Source organism: Rhinatrema bivittatum, chromosome 2, assembly GCF_901001135.1.
Source record: "Rhinatrema bivittatum chromosome 2, aRhiBiv1.1, whole genome shotgun sequence".
NCBI lineage: Eukaryota > Metazoa > Chordata > Amphibia > Gymnophiona > Rhinatrematidae > Rhinatrema > Rhinatrema bivittatum.
In genome coordinates, this window is record NC_042616.1 from 525,026,116 (window position 1) to 525,047,241 (window position 21,126).

The 21,126-nt window shown below is 44.6% G+C and overlaps 1 protein-coding gene across 2 annotated transcripts in view; it reads left to right on the forward strand.

The window, feature by feature from the left end:
- Positions 1-21,126, forward strand: part of LOC115085132 (magnesium transporter MRS2 homolog, mitochondrial-like) — a 54,373-nt gene that overhangs the window by 21,539 nt on the left and 11,708 nt on the right. For both annotated transcript variants that reach the window (XM_029590766.1, XM_029590768.1), the window contains exons 7-8: positions 7,043-7,159; positions 18,632-18,784. In XM_029590766.1, the coding sequence (XP_029446626.1) occupies positions 7,043-7,159; positions 18,632-18,784 (270 nt within the window). The remainder of the gene's footprint in view (positions 1-7,042; positions 7,160-18,631; positions 18,785-21,126) is intronic.

Here is a 21,126-nt window from a genome sequence, read left to right on the forward strand (position 1 = left end):
CATGAGCTGCAGGAGGACCGGGGCGGCGTAACAATATAAACATTGTCAGTTCACCCGAAACGGTAAACGATGGAGAGCAACAAGACTTTGTAGAGAAATGGCTTCTAGCTACCGAGGCTTAAACCTGGATGCTGAGAAATTACAATGCGAGCGCGTGCACTGCTTGGGCCTCCTGCGGGAAGGAAATAACAGACCACGGCCGGTTATGGCGCGCATCTTGAACTGGGAACACAAAACTCAGTTATTGCGAGCCTATCGACAGCAAGCTACGCTGGAATACCAGAGCTGCAGAATTTTGTTGGTTAACGACTTCTCTGCCAGCACCGCAGCCCAGCGAAAGGTGTTAGCGCCGGCCTGCACGGAACTCCACAAACGAGGCATCTGCTCTATCCAGCGAAGCTGCGTGTCCAACATGATGACAAGGTCCTATTCCTCACGTCTAAGGAAGAAGCAGATCGTTTTATATCTAATCTACCCAGCGGCGGCGCTGAGAGGGGCTGATATGTATAGTCTATCTGATATATCGCAGCTGGACCGGGTATGGGCCTAGTTTAAAAGGCCGCAGTTGTTTTCCAGTTGATACCTCGGTGACTGAGGCCTTCGAATGTTTGCATCTGAGCAGTGTTTGCATCTTTGAATGTTTGCCCTGAGCAGTGGAGCTTCTCCAGGGACAATGACGCCCTCCAGGCACGACAATACTCTCCTATATTACCACTCACGCAGTTTGTGCACGTTGGGGGGATCCTTTTTGGGACCTTCAGACGTGCATATGAGTTCTTCAGATCTGAGGGGCTCTTTTTGAGTAGCCTTGAGCGAATCTTTCGGGAGGTGGGGTAAGGGCTAGTTGCCCCCTTGATTGGGTCATTATGCATTATTTTGGTTGAGTGGTAGCTTGATGTACCTTAGGGAGGGAGCGGGGTTGGAGGTGGGCACTCCCTTGCCCAGCAGCTCTTCATGGGGCCGGGGGGGGGGGGGGGAGGCCATATGCCTTGGGGGGTGGTGGTGGTGGAAGGTAAGGTGGATTGGGAAGGGGGGGCTGTGGATGTGTTTGGGATGCTTGCTGGTATGTTTGGTGTGACTGGTGTGCATGTATCTGGAAGCCAGGGGGAGAGGGGTTGTGTGCATGGGAAACCTCCCCGTGGTATGGGTGAACTTCACATCTGGGTTGCAATAGGGCGATGGTGTAGGAACCTCCGAGGCCTAAGCTGGGGGGCCTCGGGGGTTGGACAAAATTTGTCTCTTTGTGGAATGCCCTTTAATACATATCCTTAATGGCACAGGTTAAGTTCGTCTCTCTGAATTAAAAGGAAAAAGATATTTACCATGTTTAAACGTATGCACACGCACACAAGTGGCATTTCTGCAGGAAACGCACTTGATTGATGCTGAACGTGCTAAGTTACAGCGTGAGTGGGTGGGACAGTGTTATTTTTCCTCTTTTACTTCTAAAAAAAAAAAAAACGTGGGGTGGCCATCCTCATCCATAAAAATTTACCATTCCAATATGAGCAAATTTTGCAAGATCCTGAGGGGAGATATGTTATCGTGGTGGGCCAACTATTTCACCAGAAATTGGCGCTTTGCAATGTCTATGCCCCAAATATATATTCTCCTGCTTTTTTTAATTCCCTGGTGCGGCTGTTAGCTGACTTTTCTGATTGTCAGCTGGTCCTGGGTGGAGACTTTTATTATGGTGGCTAACAAGTTGCTTGACAATCGCGCCCCCCCCCCCCCAAAGACGACCTCGGCCAGGGACCAGCAGATGGGACTCAATCTGCTGTGCTGGGAATTGCAGCTTCTGGATGCCTGGCGCGTGTTGCACCCTGACGATGTTGAATTTACGTCCTTTTCCAACCCCCACCAGACATACTCTTGGCTTGATTACTTTTTAGTATCGGACCAGTGTTTCCCCACTGTGACTGCTGCTTCTGTCGGTACGATTACTATTTCTGACCATGCCCCGGTGACAATGACCTTGCAGCATGGCAAGCCTAACCGCCCCCCCATTCTCTTGGCGACTACGCCCTGATTTATATTTGGACAAGGAATTCCATAACTATTTACAAGGGTGCTGGAAGGAGTATATAGAAATAAATGTTACTCCAGACGTTTCCTCTGCAGTGGTGTGGGAGGCGGGGAAAACGGTCACGCGGGGTGCTGTCATCGCTTACGTAGCCAAACGAAATAAAAAAGTGTAATGCTGAAATATTGCGGCTCACTGTGGCCCTTAAAGCTGCACAGCGGAGGCATATGGTGGATTTAACGGCTGAGGCTAAATCTCAAGTCGAATGCACCCGGGAAGCTTTAAATGCCCTACTACACCAGAGGGCGTCTAAATCGCTCAGGTACTATCGCTACCAGTTATATAAACACGGTAACAGAGCCAACCGCCTTCTGTCGCATCTTATACGCCCTCTGGGAACTCGTGTGGCGGTTGTTGGGTGTTCGGGATAGCCGGGGTGTGCACCAAGCTGCATCCGCAGATATTGCGGTCCGCTTTCTCGAATATTACACATCCCTGTATGGCCCTAAGCCTATGAACACGGCCGCTGCAGAGGGCCTTTTTCGTGATATTGAGTGGCCCCCAGTGAACAAGCGCAGGCCCTAGATTCCCCTTTATCTGAGAATGAAATTTACTCTGTGATCCAGACGCTCAAATTGGGCAAAGCAGCGGGTCAGGATGGTTTGGGCTCCGAATTCTACAAAATTTTGAAATTCTCTGTGTTATCCCCATTACAAAACTATTATACTGGGATGCTACTTGATAATAACATTACGGCATCCTCTGATCAATCTGTTATTGTTGTTCTTCCTAAACCGGGCAAAGACCTCCTGGAAGTGGGCTCTTACCGCCCGATATCTTTACTCAGTGTCGACATAAAAATATTGGCTCCATTTTAGCGTCTCGCCTGAATAAGGTGTTACCCTCCCTTATTCATGAAGACCAAACAGGCTTTGTCAAGGGGCGGCAGGGAGTGCGCAGTGTTCGGCTCTCTTGGCTGCATTAAGCTATACGCCAAAAGCTGAAGCACTGATACTCAGCTTAGACGCCGAAAAGACTTTCGACTCCCTTTCCTGGGAGTACTTGTTTTGGGCACTGAGGAAATATAAACTCTCTGGAGACTTTAAGTGGCTCCAGACTCTCTACAGCAGGGGTCGGGAATCTTTTTGGCTAAGAGAGCCATGAACGCCACATATTTTAAAATGTAATTCCGTGAGAGCCATACTAACTACAACCCCCACCCTCCTGACACCCCCCCCCCCCCCAAGACCTACCAAATTAATTTACTACAACCCCCCACCCTCCTGACACCCCCAAGGCCTGCCAAAAGTCCCTGGTGGTTCAGCGGGGGTCCAGGGCTCACAGACAAATCTTTAATGAAAAAAAAAGTAAAAATCTAACAAAACCCCCCACCCTCCTGACACCCCCCAAGACCTCCAAAATTAATTTACTACAACCCCCCACCCTCCTGACGCCATTTTGATTACTGGCAGCCGACGGCCCTTTGCCCTTACTATGTCACAGGGGCTACCGCCGCCATTGGTCGACCCCAGTGACATAGTGAGGGCAAAGGGCCGACTGTGCCATTTTGATTACTGGCAGCAGACATCCCAAGTCCAGGAGATCGCTCCTGGACCGCTCCTGGACTCCCGCTGGACCACCAGGGACTTTTGGCAGGTCTTGGGGCGTCAGGAGGGTGGGGGTTTTTGTTAGATTTTTACTTTTCTATTAAAGATTTGTCTGCGAGCCAGATGCAGCCATCAAAAGAGCTACATCTGGCTTGCGAGCCATAGGTTCCCGACCCCTGCTTTAGACTCTATAATGTGGCCTGCCAGATGCGGTTCAAAGGCGAATGGCTCACGGACACCTATCATTACTGTGCGCAAGGGATGTTGGAAAGCATGTCGCACCCTAATTCCCCTCTTAGCATTATTCAGTTGCGCCCCGGGTTGCGCAGTACCCTTACCTTTCCTAAGGTCTTATTAACACCTTGTATTATGGCCTGGAGATGGATGCGACGTCGTGAAGGCCTATAGGGGGCGGCCTCTCTTCTGTTACCTTTTCTAGGTAATGCTAGTTTTCTGCCAGGGACTGAGAGCCGAGCTGTTTATCAGTCTTGGGCCAATTGTGGGGTTATGTTTGCTTACCATTTATATGATTCTATCTCGCATGTATTATTGGACTGCGCCACCTTGACTCGCACATACCAAATTACCGGCTAAACATTTTTTTTGCCTACCTGAAAGTCCGCCCCTACTTGTACTCTTTCTCCTGGCATCTGGGGCGTTAGCTGCAGAATCCAACTACGCTACAAAAGCTATTTGATACTGCGTGGGGGACGAATACCATCACTGACTGGAAGAAGATAGGGCAACGTCTCGCTCAACTGCCTGTCTGGACTCTTTGGCAACCCGATGGTCAGCTATGATGGCTACAGAGGTCACCCCAGCCCATTTGAAAAGCGCTTCAAGGCGCTTTATATGTGGCTACCTGATTTGGGATTACGAGAAGTGCAATTTAAAATTCTCCACTGCTTTTATTACGATGATGTGCGCCGGTATAAAATGAAGCAGGCGCTCCCTCTTCTCTGTGTAGCAAATGTGGAACTGCGGGATGGGGTGCTGTATCACAGATTGTTTACCTGCTCTAAACTGACATCCTTCTGGGGCTCTGTGCTACAGACAATCACTAAATGTACAGATACACCTATATCTGCTGCCGGCTATATTTTATTGGCCAGCCAGCATAGGGGTGGTGCACCTGGCAGTGGCTCCAAGTGAAAGTTCGAGCGTCTTGCTGTTATGCTTGCCTGCCACACCATCCTGGCTGATTGGATTGATCCGGCAGCGACACCTACTATCGCAGCTTGGACTAGTAGAATGGTACTTTTACTACAAATGGAATTTATGGACTTCCTCAGTGGCACAAGGAAACCAGACAGGTTATACTGTGCTTGCTGGCAAGCTTTCTATGCATTGCTTCCGAGTGATGTGCAAGCTGGGTTGATTACCACTGGTTATAGACTTACTTGGTCTTAAGTGGAGGTTTCCGGGGTGGGGAGGAGGGAAGTGGTGAATGAATGGTGCACGAATGGAGTATGACTGATGATGTATTTGTGGGATGGTGCTATAGAACGGAAGGGAGGGCTTGGGGAACAAAATGAAAAATTGGCGGAGGAGAGCGTTTGCCTCCCGATCTTCAACAGTTTTGTATTGGCCTTGTTGGGATTCGTTTACATTTTTGGCACTGTTTTGGTACTGTATTACTGATTTCTGTGTGTGTAAGCAGTTCTCCTTACAATAAAAATTATTTTGAAAAAAAAAACAAAAAAAACCCTTCAGTTAGCAGGTGAGGACAATTCCATGGTTGAACAAGTGCTCTGACCCTTCTCACTTCTCAGGTTGTGATTGTTGTTGAAAGTAGGCAGAACAATCTGCTCCTCTAACCAGCAGCTGTCTTGAGATTCATTGACTCTCACAGTTTGACTAGGGGTGCCTAAACTTATACATACATCTGTGTTCTGTATTATCTTGTTGTTTAGAATTATCTGATGTAATAAACAATTCAAAAATAATTGATAATTGCAAGCACTCACATTTACAAACCTCTTAACTTGCAATGTTACGATACCTCTAGAGCAGGGATCGATAACCCCAGCGTGGCAGTTTTACCGGTACGCCATCATTCCACTGAATCTCTGTAACTGCAGTGCACATGTTTTTAAAGCTTCCAGGCTGATCTCGTGCATCTCAAGGATAGCGTAACCAGGAAGTAACCAACTCGTGAATTTTGAAAATGTGGTGTGGACAGAGATTCATAGGAGTGGCAGCATGCTGGCAGAGACAGGGAATTCAGGCTGGCAGTAGGTGTAATGTATGTTACTAGCAACAGTAACATGGAATAGACTTAGTTTTTGGGTACTTGCCAGGTTCTTGTGGCCTGGATTGGCCACTGTTGGAGACAGGATGCTGGGTTTGGACCCTTGGTCTGACCCAGTATGGCATGTTCTTATGACACCCACTACATCCCTGGTGTAGCATTTTGTTAAAAAAAAAAAAAACCACCAACAACAAAAAAAACCTTGCCGAACCCTACTGTAGAGTCCTTTAATGCAGTGGTTCTCAACCTTTTTTCGGTCAGGACACATCTGACAGATTGTTTCTCACATGTGTGGCACACTGAACATGTGACCGTCACAGGACTAAATGTAAGCATACACACTGCATCCACAGGAACCCCCTCAACCCCCAACAATGGGTGCAGAGCAGAACTAGGACATTCCCCATACAATTCACCAGGGACTTTGGGCGAGTCTTGAGGGGTGTCGGGGCTTTATATTTAACGAAATAGGAAGAGATGGGGCAAGTTTGGGGGGCTTTTTTTTTTTTTGGTGTTTTTTTTTTTTTTTTTTTCCACACACTGTTGCCGTTTTTTGCCTGGATGGAACGGCAGCAGTGTTAGTGGAAGAATTTTTGCGTCTCGTGCGTAACCGGGGGCAGCAGGACACCGGGAAGCCGTGACACACCTGCCGGTGCTTGGCGACACACTGGTTGAGAATTGCTGCTTTAATGTAATGGCCTCAGTTGCTGCTGGTGGCTCTTTTATTTCAGATATATATATTTCATATTCTTTCTCCTTAAAATAAAAGCCTTTTGAGATGAAACTTCAGTCATGGAGTAAATTTTAGTTGTTGCACACAGCAGAGCCAGTGTACTGCATGTTGTGCAGCTACAGTAAAATATCAGGTTGTTCATGACAAGCTAAGTGTTAACACAGTCTATTAAAAGTCTTAGCACTGACAGCAGTCTGGAATTATAGATCTAATTTTTCACAATTAATCTACAAAGACTGCTGTATATGAGTGAGAAATTCTCAATTACTTTCAAATTTAATCTGCAAACAAATGAAGTTGTGGAGATTTGATATCTGAACCCATTGGTTCAGTTTTGAAGCATCGAATAGTTTAAATGTCAGAGTAATTACATTTGATTTTCTTCAGAAATGTTTTAAGTGCTAATTTATGGTTCCTCTTTCCCCCAGCCTGTCTGAGCTAGAAACGGATATTAAAGTCTTCAAAGAAGCCATTTTAAAAATCTTGGATGAAGAGGAATTAATAGAAGAGCTTTGCCTCACTAAATGGACTGACCCACAAGCATTGTAAGTGCCCTAGATAAATGGAGATTAGATTGTACAGGACATTCTGTCCTATGCAGAGCCCTGTTTTTGAAGCTAGGCATTTTGAATATTAGTGAGGTGCTAGTCTAGTGATAGGGAATGACTACATTGAGATTCCATTTGTTGAGAAAACATAGAAATGAGATCAGAAAAGGATCAAATGGTCCATCCATCTGCCCATGTGCATGAAACTGTGCAGAAACATTATTGAGATCTGTTTCTGATAGATAAGTAAGGTGTCCATGAAAATGAGAACCTTTTGAATTGGTTACTGTAATTGGGAATGGTATCCTGGTCAAAGGCCCTCCAGATGACTTTACTAGTGGAATAAACTGTAACCAGTGACCCAGAAGGTTTGGAGGATGCTGGCAGGGGAAAGAGGGTTAGGATTAGCATGGATACTCTTGTACTCTCAGGTCTTGATTTTTGTAATTCTCTGTAATCAGGCTTAACCGCAATCCACCATATGTCCACTATAATTTATACAAAATTCTGCGGATCACATGTAGAAGATCATATCACCCCAGTTCTCAAGGGGCTTCCAGTCCATTATTACATACAATACAAATTGTACTAATCATACATATTCTCTTCCATAATATCACCTCACCTTGGATACAGTACACTTTGAGAATACATACTCTTTCCCATGTTCTACTCTCTGGAGGACAATGCCTTCTAGATATTCTTTCTCCAAAAGCGGCACATCTCACTGAAACTTGGGAGCGCTTTTTCTCCATCCATGGCCCTTCACTATGGAATTCCCTTCCGAGTAATATATGGTTAACCAAAGATCCCAAGTTGTTTAAGCAATTATTAAAAACATCTTTTCCAGCTTGTGTTCCCTGATAATTGACCTCTAGGAAGATGCATTTCCTTGCATCCCCAGCCTTTATGTATGTACTTTAACATTTGCAATATATTTGCTGCTTAGAGTGTGTTGCTAAAGAGCACGTCTATATCATTGTATACCATCTCATATAGACGCTAGATTGTATATGTCTATTTTTTTAAAACAACTATGTATGTTTTATTGTACCCCACCCCAAACTTTTTAGAAGGGGTGGGTAATAAATACGTTTAAATAAATAAAATTAAATAAGGATGAGGAGGCAACCAGAGGTAAGTGTGTCTGTACAAACTGGACTGAGGAAGGGCAGTGACTGACCATTTACACCTTAAAATTTGACACAATGTCTGCAGGGAATTAGGGGGGAGGAGAGGGGGATCAATCCAGCAGGCCCCTATTCTCACTATGGCAGGGGGTGGAGGATTGTGCAGATCAAGGATAAAGTTATTCGGGAATTGCTCTCAACCACGTCTTATTAGCCGAAAAACTTAGCTAACTCCAAATATTTAACTAACTCAACTTCTGCTCTGGAACACCCGCAAAATGCCTCTGTTATCCAGATAAGAGGCAGCATATTCAAATGTCAACTTCATTTTGTATACTATGTAGGATTTATTTTTTATGTATTTAAAGCCTTCCTAAATTGTCAAATATCTCTGTAGATTACACCAATTTTTCAAAGCAAACTTGTCAAAGTTACGTACACATAATCACATTTGCTATTATGTGTTTGGAAAATTTTTCAGGAACATTTACTTGCTTATAGGGAACAGTGATTACAATCAACATATGTAATAAATTAATACAATAAGAACATACATAGAATACAAAACATAAGTTAAATGCTTGCAAAAATATAAAAGCTTTCAACATCTTTCGAATTGTAAATAATCTGACACTCTGAATCTCCCAAGGAATAGATTTCCAAAGTTCAGGACCTAATATAGAAATAGCCTTAGATCTTGTAACAGTCTAACCACAGTTTATAGATGGTACACTAATTAATCATTGTGAAGCAGATTGTAAAGAGTGATTTTGCACATACTGTTTTGTTTGAAGGATAAATTATCTTGATATATGGATTTATGAATCAAGGTTAGCAATTTAAACTTAATGCTCTGAGCAACTGGTAACCAGTGTAAAGTCTTTAAATTAGGAGAAATGCTATCTCTTTATTGTAAACTTAACACTGTTTTAACTGCAAAACAAATTGGATTATTTGCCTAAGTATTTACAAATTTGATAAAATCATTGCTTGAACTATTAAGTGAAAATCAAGAGAAGAGAGAATGTCCCAATGGCTTCAATCTCAGTTTTAAAAAATGGTCTTAACTATCTTTATTTGTGCAGTTAATAACAATTTGGAATCTAAAACAAAACCCAAATTCTGTGCCTCAGTTACAAACTATAGTGCACTACTGCCTATTTATGGGCAGCTGAGGCATGACAGATAAGGGTGAAGTTCCCAGCCATAAGTTTTTGCACAGTTAAGGTCCAAATCATTCTCTTCAAACTAATGTTTAATAATCCTAAAATAATAATTAAAAGAATCAACAGGAAATTCTTCCATCTTATCACTTGGTAAATAAAATTGCATGTCTGCATAAATCCTTTAACTGAAAAGAACAATCTACCCGAGGGTTGTAAGAAAATGTTAAAAAGAACCACAGATAAAGATGAACTCTGTGGAACTCCTCACTCATAAAATACATTAACTTGAGTGATTACCATCAGCTTGAACTTGCTGCACTCTTCCATGGAGAAAAGAGGCAAACTATTTTAACACCATCACAAAGACCAATTTCAGACAACCTTCTAATTAACTTCAAATGCGAAATAGTATTAAAAGCTAACTTAACCTCCAACTGCACCGATATACCACTCTTCTGTCCAAATTGCAATGCGTATTGTCTAGTAAAGAAAATAAGCCTGTGCTCCTCCACTCTTTCAAAATCGGAACTAGCCCTCATCTAAAATACAGTTTTATTTATTTATTTTATATTTATATATATTTATGATGGACTCTTCCCATTATCAGTATAAAGTGCTCACTATGGCCTCTCAGCAGCACCGATGGTCTTCACCAAGTGTCTGGCTGTAATAGCAGTGCATTAGGGCACCAGAATCTTCCTTTATCTAGACGACTGACTTGTGTTGACGATCTCCAATGAAGATGTACTAACTGCCCTGCAAGTGCTACAATCACTAGGGTTCCTGGTGAATTTAGAAAAATCAACTCTAATTTTCTCCCAGAAAATCAAATTCATTAGATTCTGTACAGGAAAGAGCTTTCTTTCCGTCAGATCAGGTGAATATTCTCAGATCCCTTGTATACAAACTGTTGAATGTGGATCAGTCAGCCAGAGAAGATCTAGTTGTTTTGGGCAACCTAATAGCTGTGATTCACATAGTTTAACTAATCCACCTTCACATATGGCTCCTGCAGTGGACCTTTGCTGCCAACTTTAAAGAATGTACATCGCTTTGAGCGTTTTTTTTTAAATCGGGGAAACCAATAGATGAATGCTGTTAAATAAATGGGACCAGCTCATTCAACACCTGACAACCAAATTGATCATTTCACTGAACATAAAACATCATATCCATGGGTGACTAGATCTACATATAGCAGAAGGGATCACTACTCCCTCACCAAGTTAAATTGATGAAGGAAGCCTCCATAAAAGGTTGGAATATCCTTTTGGACTCGAATGTGGTAATAGGCGATTTCATATCAGACACCTTGAGTTGAGAGTGATCAGATACGCTGTTAACGGCATTTTCTCACAGGACAAGCAGGATGGTAGTCCTCACATATGGGTGACATCACAGGATGGAGCCCAATCACTGAAAACTTCTGTCAAAGTTTCCAGAACTTTGACTGGCCCCTACTGGGCATGCCCAGCATGGCACTAACCCTGCAGCCAGCAGGGGTCCCCCTTCAGTCTTCTTTTTTCCGCACAGCAGTAGCCTCGCGGTTAAGGAGCTCTGTAGAGATTCCTGACAGGAATTTTCCTCACAGAATTATTAAAAGTTAATTTGCCCCACAGGGGTCTCCCTGTTAACTTTTTTCAAGCCGCGGTACTCTGGTAAGTTTCTACCCATTTTCCGTCAATTACCATCGAGTTTGGCCCTCGCGGCCTACTGGCCGTCGACCGTATTGCGGCTCGATTTTTTTCTATGGCCATGGCGTCGGGGTTCCATCGGTGCCTGGACTGGACTCATGCCATGTCCATTACAGACCCCCATAAAGTCTGTGTAATGTGTCTTGGACGAGAGCACGATGTCTTGACCTGCACCAAATGTGCCCTAATGACACCAAAAGGTCGCAAGACCAGAATGGAGAAGATGGAACTTCTCTTCTGTACTCAAACCCTGACCCCGTCCATTGCACCGACGTCGTCCGAACCGGCACTGTCAACTTGCGCCAGCATCAACTGCCAACCAGTGACCGCCTGGCATCGACGACTTCTCGGCCATCGACACCCTCTACTCCCCCTCAAGACCGAGGGGATCATAGGGAGAAACATCGCCATCGGCACTGAAAGACTCGGACCATCGAGGGAGCGAAATCATCAACCTCGTCATTGTCCGAAGAAACCCCGTCCAGAAAAGGCACCGACCTTTTCAACCCCATCCAGAAAAGGCACCGACCTTTTCGACCACCGGGTCACCGAGGCAACCCTCCCCTGATGGAGCATCGGGAGCCGCGACTCCGCCTTTAACAGTGGTCCCTCCGGCTATGCCTCTACCTCCTTCTGTTCCGGAGCCGGCGCTGCTTGCTCCAGGTCTCCGAGAAGAACTGGACCGGATGGTTCAGAAGGCCATCGACAAGGCGATGCAACGACTCCAGGTTCCTCCGGCACAGACACCGGTACCGATAGAGGAACCGAGCACCGACCCAATTCCGGCAGCGCTGGCACCGCTGCTATCCAGGATGGAAGCGCTTATTGCCGCTTTTCCACCAATGGACCCCGGGTCACCGATAGCTCTTGTGCCCTCCCCGCTTGCTCTGTCATCGGGAGGAGAAACACCGTTCTGCATCCCACCATCGGGAGTTCTGCCTCAGCCATCGAGACCGATACAGCCATCGCCACCGATTCCGTTGGTGCCGATACGTCCATCGGTGCCATCGAGCCATACATCGATGCCCGCGCCGAGACCTTCGATGACTTCATCGGTGCCTCCGGTAATTCCTTCGATTCCTTTGGAGCCTAGACCGGGGCCTTCAGGTATCCAACCACCCCGTCTCCCTCTAGTCCCTAGAAGGACAGGTGCTGATCCTTACGATACCTGGACTGATGACTCCTCACCAGACACAGATGATTTGCCATCACCACCTTCACCCACTGTGAGTAGAAAGCGTTCTCCTCTAGAGGACCTTTCTTTCATAAATTTTGAGAAAGAAATGTCTGAATTGGTTCCCTTCCAATTACAGACTGAACAGGACGATAGACATCAGATGATGGTTGCTCCAATTCCTTGATGCTCCCAAGGAAATAACCTCCATCCCTGTCCACCAAGTTCTTCTGGACCTCCTCCAGAAGAACTGGGAACATCCTGGCTCCATTGTACCAGTCCACAGAAAAGTTGACACTATTTGGTGCAGTCAGCTCCAGGTTTTCAAAAACCTCAATTGGATCACCAATCTGTGGTAGTTGGATCTGCACAGAAGAGAGCAAAAAGATCAAAACCTCATACTTCCTTTCCCCCTGGAAAGGAGCAGAAGTTTCTAGATGCCATTGGTTGCCGAGTCTTCCAAGGATCAATGCTAATCTCTCGAATAGCCACTTACCAACTTTATATGATCCAATATAATAGGGTCATTTTTAAACAGATACAGGACCTGACAGACTCCATGCCTCAGCCACTTCAAGAACGGCTACAAACCCTACTTAATAAGGGTTTTGAGGCAGGCAAATATGAGATCAGATCATCTTATGACATCTTTGACACTGCAACCAGCGTATCTGCAGCTGCTATTTCAGCAAGACGATGGGCCTGGCTCAAATCTTCAGACCTTCGCCCTGAAGTCCAGGACAGATTGTCCGACCTCCCCTGTCGGAGACAATCTATTTGGAGAGCAGATTCAAAAGACAGTGGCTGAATTAAAGGACCATCATGAGACCCTAAGACAGCTCTCTCTGATACCTTCGGATTACTCTTCCAAACAGCCCTTCCGGAAGGACTCTAAAAAGTCTGTCTTCCGTCCGAAGAAGTCCTTCCTGCCACCAACCAGATCCCGTTCTACGAGACCATTTCTAAAAACACAGTCTCGTCAGACCCGGAAACAAGAGCCACAAACAGCCCCCCAGCCGGGCCCTGCTTCTGGCTTTTGACTCTCGCATAGAGAGCAGCAGCCAGCTTCCACTACCCCACATACCAGTGGGATATCGAAGGTGGCACTCAATCACCTCAGACCAGTGGGTCCTAGCGATAATTGCTCAAGGATATCATCTCAGTTTTCTCTCTATCCCACCGGATTCCCCACCTCTAAGGACGTGGAAAACATCCGACCATTCATTGCTCCTGGAACAGGAGGTCTCCCTCCTTCTCCAGTCTAGAGCAATAGAACCAGTACGATCCCCTCAGCAAGGCCTTGGGTTCTATTCCCGGTACTTTCTAATCCCCCAATTCTGGATCTACGAGCCATAAACAAGTACCTCCAGAGAGAAAAGTTCAAGATGGTAACCTTGGGCTCACTTCTTCCTCTTCTACAAAGAAGAGACTGGCTCTGCTCTCTAGACCTCCAGGATGCATACACTCATATTGCGATAACTCCATCTCATCGCAAATAACTGAGATTTCTCATAGGCCCCAAGCACTATCAGTACCGAGTGCTTCCATTCGGCCTCGCAACTGCACCACGAGTCTTCACAAAATGCCTCATCGTGGTTGCAGCCTTCCTCAGGACTCAAGGTGTTCACATCTATCCCTATCTGGACGATTGGTTAATCAGGGCTCCGACTCAGCAAACCGCTCTGTCCTCCCTACATCTCACCTTAAACACTGTAATTTCACTCAGATTAGTCCCATCTCAAACCTTATCATTCATTGGGGCAGACTTGGACAACTTACAGGCAAAGGCTTTCCTGCCTCGACAACAAGCTGTCACTCTCGTGTCTTTGGCGCATCAGCTGCAGTCTCAACATTCAACGACTGCACATCATTTTCTCATCCTCATGGGACACATGGCGTCCTCCGTTCAGGTCACCCCAATGGCCCACTTGGCCATGAGAATCATGCAGTGGACTCTAAGGTCGCAATGGACTCAATCCCTTCAGCCCCTGTCAACCATTGTCCACGTAACAGACTCACTCCGTCTCTCTCTCTCGCCTGGTGGACAAATCAGACCAATCTTCTACAGGGCTTGCCCTTTCAGGCGCCAGACCCTCAAATAATTCTCACCACCGACGCTTCCAACTTCGGATGGGGAGCCCACGTGGCCGATCTGCAGACACAAGGTTCTTGGTCTCCAGAGGAAGCCAAACACCAGATAAATTTCCTGGAGCTGCGAGCAATCTGATACGCTCTCAGAGTATTTCAGGATCGCCTGTCGAATCAAATCATCCTGATCCAGACGGACAGCCAAGTGGCCATGTGGTACATCAACAAGCAGGGAGGAACAGGCTCCTACATTCTGTGTCAGGAAGCTGCACAGATATGGGCGGAGGCCCTCTCCCACTCGATGTACCTCAGGGCCACCTACTTGCCGGGAGTGGACAACGTGTTGGCAGACAAGTTGAGTCGCACCTTCCAACCGCTCAAGTGGTCTCTAAACCCCTCAGTAGTGAACACCATCTTCAAAAAATGGGGTTATCCTCAAATAGACCTCTTTGCATCACCCCAGAATCGCAAAGTAGGCAATTTCTGCTTTCTCACTTGCAGTCAACATTATCCACCAAGAGACGAGTTCTCCCTATCATGGGTAACCGGTCTCCTATACGCATTCCCTCAACTTCCACTTCTCTCAAAGACTCTCATGAAGTTACATTAGTACAAGGGAACCATGATCCTGATAGCTCCCCACTGGCCCCGCCAGGTGTGGTTTCCAATCCTTCAGGATCTCTCCATTAGCAGGCACATTCGTTTGGGAACAGACCCACTTCTGATCATTCAAAACAACAGGTGCCTCCGCCACCCCAATCTTCAAGCCTTGTCCCTGACGGCATGGATGTTGAAAGGTTAATCCTTCAACCTCTTAACCTTTCTGATCCAGTTTCCCATGTCTTGATTGCTTCATGGAAGCCTTCCACAAGAAAATCTTACTCTTACAAATGGAACAGGTTCACGTCATGGTGCTCTTCTCAGGCCCTTGATCCCTTTACCTGTCCAATCCCGAAGTTTCTAGACTATCTCTGGCACTTGTCGGAGTCAGCTCTAAAAACTTCCTCCATCAGAATGCATGTCAGTGCGGTAGCCGCCTTCCATAAAGATGTCGGGGATGTCCCTATATCAGTGCAACCCCTTGTCACACAATTTCTGAAGGGCTTGCTTCACCTCAAGCCTCCACTGCGTCCTCCGGCCCCTTCTTGGGACCTCAACCTAGTTTTGGGTCGGCTCATGAAACCACCATTCGAGCCTCTTCATTCCTGCGATCTTCGCTATCTAACATGGAAAGTGATTTTCCTCTTGGTTATCACTTCTGCTCGCAGAGTTAGTGAGTTACAGGCACTAGTTACCTATCCGCCTTACACTAAACTTCTGCAGGACCGGGCACTACTCCGCACTCACCCTAAATTCCTACCTAAGGTAGTTTCGGATTTTCACCTCAATCAATCCATCATACTACCTACCTTTTTTCCCAGGCCCCATTCCAATTCAGGAGAGCAAGCTCTGCATACCCTTGACTGTAAACGGGCTCTAGCTTTCTACCTAGACCGTACAGCTGCCCACAGAAAGAGCACTCAGTTGTTTCTCTTTCCATTCTAACAAATTGGGACAGCCTGTGGGTAAGCAGACTCTCTCTTCCTGGCTAGCGGACTGCCTATCCTTTTGCTATCAGTAAACGGGCATTCTACTTCAAGACCGTGTTAAAGCACACTCTGTGAGGGCCATGGCGACTTCAGTAGCACACCTACGATCGGTGCCGCTTCTGGACATTTGCAGGGCTGCCACCTGGAGTTCTCTCCATACTTTTGCAGCTCACTATTGCTTAGACAAAGCTGGAAGACAAGATTCCATCTTCGGCCAGTCTGTATTGCATAACCTATTTACGACATGATGCACCAACACCCTTCCACCTGCCCGGTGGGGTTCAGGATGCCCTCTCCCAAAGTCCACCCCAGCTTTGTGCTTCTGGCACTTCCCTGGGTACATTTGGTGCATGTGCGGACATCCTCAGCTCGGTAGTCACCCATATGTGAGGACTACCATCCTGCTTGTCCTGTGAGAAAGCAAATGTTGCTTACCTGTAACAGGTGTTCTCACAGGACAGCAGGATGTTAGTCCTCACGAAACCAGCCCGCCACCCCACGGTGTTGGGTTCGTTTTCTTATATATTTTTTGGCACTGCCTGTAGCTTTGTAACAAGACTGAAGGGGACCCCTGCTGGCTGCAGGGTTAGTGCCATGCTGGGCATGCCCAGTAGGGGCCAGTCAAAGTTCTGGAAACTTTGACAGAAGTGTTCCGTGATTGGGCTCCATCCTGTGATGTCATCCATATGTGAGGACTGCTCACATATGTCCTGTGAGAACACCTGTTACAGGTAAGCAACATTTGCTAATCACACATCACCTCTCTGACCAGTTTCTCTCAATTACACACATGCTCTCTCACACACTTTACATAGATGATCTCAATCAAATCCTCTTACACATGCTCTCAGTCACAGTTACACATGCACACTCTCAATCACACACACATTCTCTCAGAGACAGGCTGGCTGGCTGTCTCTGTTTCCTGCCCCCCCCTGCCCCCCCCCCCCCCCGAGCACAAATGGTAGCTGCAGCAGTCTCCTCCTCTAGCCCCCACAGGCCAAGAAAGAAGAATCCCATCGGCCACAGAAGGTTAATTCTGCTGTCTCCTGTGCCAATTTCTGGCTGCTTCTGATTTTGCTTCGGGCTCACGCTACTGCTCGGGGCCGCCGCTGCCGCCACTACTTTTTCATGCAGCATTGCTCTTTCTTCTTCCCGTGCACCCCACTGCACATCACTTCCTGTTCTGGGCCAGGGTGGGGACAGGTACGGGAAGAAGAAAAGGCTCAGCCACAGTTGCCAGCCTCCACTAACTCTGCTGCCGTTCCCATCTGGGCTTGAACGTGCTGATAGCCAGGGCGACAACGGCAGCAGTGGAAGATAGCCTGCCTCTCGCTCGGTGAGGGAAGAGCAGCGGGAGACTGGTAGCATGGGACACACCTGCCGCTGCTTAGCAACACACTGGTGTGTCATGACACACCGGTTAAGAACCGCTGATCTAGAGAAAGAGGAGGAATTTATTGAATCAGCTAATGAATGGACAGCACACTAAAGACAGAGCAAAAAACTTGTCAGTCAAACAGTAACTGAAAATCATGCTTTAGGATTAAAATAAATCAGTTGGGGTGTGTTGAAATAGCCTAAGTGGAATAGGAATTTGTACTACAAAGAAAGTAAAGGACAGATGCAAGAGAGATTTATTTCATTTATTTAGTTTTTTTTATATTCCACCTTTCAGCCACTTCAGAGTGGATTACATTCAGGTAATATAGGTATTTCCTTGTCCCCCGAAGGCTTCACAATCTACATTTTGTACCTGAGACAATGGATGGTGATGTGACTTGCCCAAAGTCACGTGAGCAGCAGTGGGATTTGAACCCTGGTTTGAAGCCTGCTGCTCTAACCACTAGGCTACTCCGCTCACTTGGTGATCACTTATTAGTAAAATGGTAGCAGGAATTTAAAATCAAAATGACACTTAAGAAAGTGTCTGCAGAATAAGAAGGATATATATGTGGCTGCAGAAACTCCTATGTATCATCTTTACATAATTCTTAGGTCAACCTGCAAAGAACCCTGAAGAATGGAGCAAATGATTTTTCTTTATTGTATACACTATATAAACATTTTGGGAATTTGAGTATAATTAAATGTTTGTATGACCGTACCTATAGGAAAATGAATAGACTGCTTTGTTGGAAGTGTTAGTGTTCTTTTTTTGAATCAGCCACATTAATTATGGAAAACAATTTAATTTATTAAGTTGATATACTTCTCCATCAAAATATATCAAAGTGGAGTACAATAAAATAAAAATACAAACATCTCTTAGACACTCCTTTTGCTGTGAGGAGCAACCGTGTAATAGCTTCACAAAGGAGCATATGAAATGTGTTGCACTTTCTCAAGTCTTTTTGCTGTATATTTATTTATTTTTAACTTTTATATACCGACATTCCTGTATAAAATACAAATCACACCGGTTTACAATAAAAACATAACTTCGCCTGTGAGCGTTACATAGAACAATCAAGAAATTATATTAAAAGCATACATTACCTTTGTCAGAAATGTAAAACAATTATAAAGTAGAAATTGTTAACAAGGGGAATATTAAAACTAGGGGGATGCACGTTTTTAATATGCTTGGTTATAACGGTAAAGTTGATGAATTATATTTTTATTTAGTGAGGAGAGCATTTCTGGAATTGATCATGCAGAGGAAATGGAACTTTTGCTGGAGAACTATTACCAACAAGCTGAGGATCTTGCAAATGCAGCTCGGGAACTAAAAGAATTGATTGATGATTCGGAAAGTGTCATCTTTATCAATCTAGACAGGTTAGCTGGGGGGGGGGGTTATGTGTAACAAGTTTTCCCTACGCCAAGATTGGTGTCTGTTTACCATTCTGTTGTAGTTTACCAATAATTCAGACCCCCTAGAAGAAGATATTCATGTGTGCTAAATGTTTTCTGAACCCTATCATGAACAGAAGTGAGGAAGGGTCAAAATTCCTGACTAAGTATCTGGCTATTCATCTTACAAACAAAATAAAGCAACAAGCTGACATTTGGATTGCACAGGATAAAATGTAAAGCAGCAGTTCTAGTTAGTTTCTTCACAGTATCAGTTTTTGTTTTTTGGCTTTGTGGCTTAAGAACATAAGAAATTGCCATGATGGGTCAGACCAAGGGTCCATCAAGCCCAGCATCCTGTTTCTAACAGAGGCCAAACCAGGCCACAAGAATCTGGCAAATACCCAAACACAAAGAAGATACCATGCTACTGATGCAATTAATAGCAGTGGCTATTCCCTAAGTAAACTTGATTAATAGTAGTTAATGGACTTCTCCTCCAAGAACGTATCCAAACCTTTTTTGAACCCAGCTACAATAACTGCACTAACCACATCCTCTGGCAACAAATTCCAGAGCTTAATTGTGCGTTGAGTGAAAAAGAATTTTCTCTGATTAGTCTTAAATCTGCTACTTGCTAACTTCATGGAATGCCCCTAGTCCTTTTATTATTCGAAAGTGTAAATAACCGATTCACATCTACTCGTTCAAGACCTCTCATAATCTTAAAGACCTCTTATCATATCCTACCTTAGCCGTCTCTTCTCCATGCTGAACAGCCCTAACCTCTTCAGCCTTTCCTCATAGGGGAGCTGTTCCATCCCTTTATCATTTTGGTTGCCCTTCTCTCTACCTTCTCCATTGCAACTATATTTTTTTTTGAGATGCGGTGACCAGAATTGTACACATTATTCAAGGTGCGGTCTCACCATGGAGTGATACAGAGGTATTATGACATTTTCCATTTTATTAACCATTTTCTTCCTAATAATTCCTAACATTGTTTGCTTTTTTGACTGCCGCAGCACACTGAGCCGACTATTTCAAAGTATTATCCACTATGATGCCTAGATCTTTTTCCTGGGTGGTAGCTCCTAATATGGAACCTAACATCGTGTAACTACAGCAAGGGTTATTTTTCCCTATATTCAAACCTTGCACTTGTCCACATTAAATTTCATCTGCCATTTGGATGCCCAATCTTCCAGTCTTGCAAGGTCCTCCTGTAATGTATCACAATCCGCTTGTGATTTAATTACGCTGAATAATTTTGTATCATCTGCAAATTTGATAACCTCACTCATATTACTTTCCAGATCATTTATAAATATATTGAAATCACCGGACCACGTACAGATCCCTGAGGCGCTCCACTGTTTGTTCTTTCCACTGAGAAAATTGACCATTTAATCCTACTTTCTGTTTATTCATTTAGGAAAGGAATCAATCTAGTGGTTATGTAATGTAATGCAAGACAACACCACTTTCACATTGGCAGAACAAATTAGAGATTTAGGAGTAATAATTGACCCAGAACGATGCTTTAAAAAACAAATAGCAACGAAAATAAGAGAAGGATATTTTATTTATTTTATTTATTTAAAAATGATTATATACCGCCTTTACAATTCAAAGAATTAATCAAAACAGTTCACAATAAACATACACAAAAATAAGTTAAATAAACTAAAACATCATTAATTTAAAAATTAACTAAAACACAACATAATGACTAAAAGTAGGCCCAGCAATAAACAAAATGGTGTCATAAAATTGAATTGTATAGGTAAAAATGTGCTAGGAGTTAATGTAAGTAATATACAATTGTAGTAGAATGTCATTTAACTTTAGGAGGTGGACATTGAACTATAAGCTTTCTGAAATAAGTTTTTAATGTTTTTTTAAATTGTTGTGAAGAAGATATAAGACGGAGAGAGTCAGGAAGTGCGTTCCAAAGTATAGGGCGAGCTACTGAAAAAGCCCTTTTCCTAGTTATTTCGAGTCTAGCCAACTTAATAGTGGGTACGTCTAGGACAGGGGTCAGGAACCTTTTTGGCTGAGAGAGCCATAAACGCCACATATTTTAAAATGTAATTCCATGAGAGCCATACAATATGTTTAAAACTAAATACAAGTAAATATGTGCATTTTATGTAAGATCACACTTTTAATGTACAATAAGTCTCTGAAAATATTACACCAGGCCTTAAGACACCAATACATCTCCTATTAGGAAAACGGACCAAGTCAGGCTGCTATAGAGTCCTACACAGAAACTACACGCCAGCAGAAAACCTCACCTGAATCACGTGCTGTCCCTCACCTAA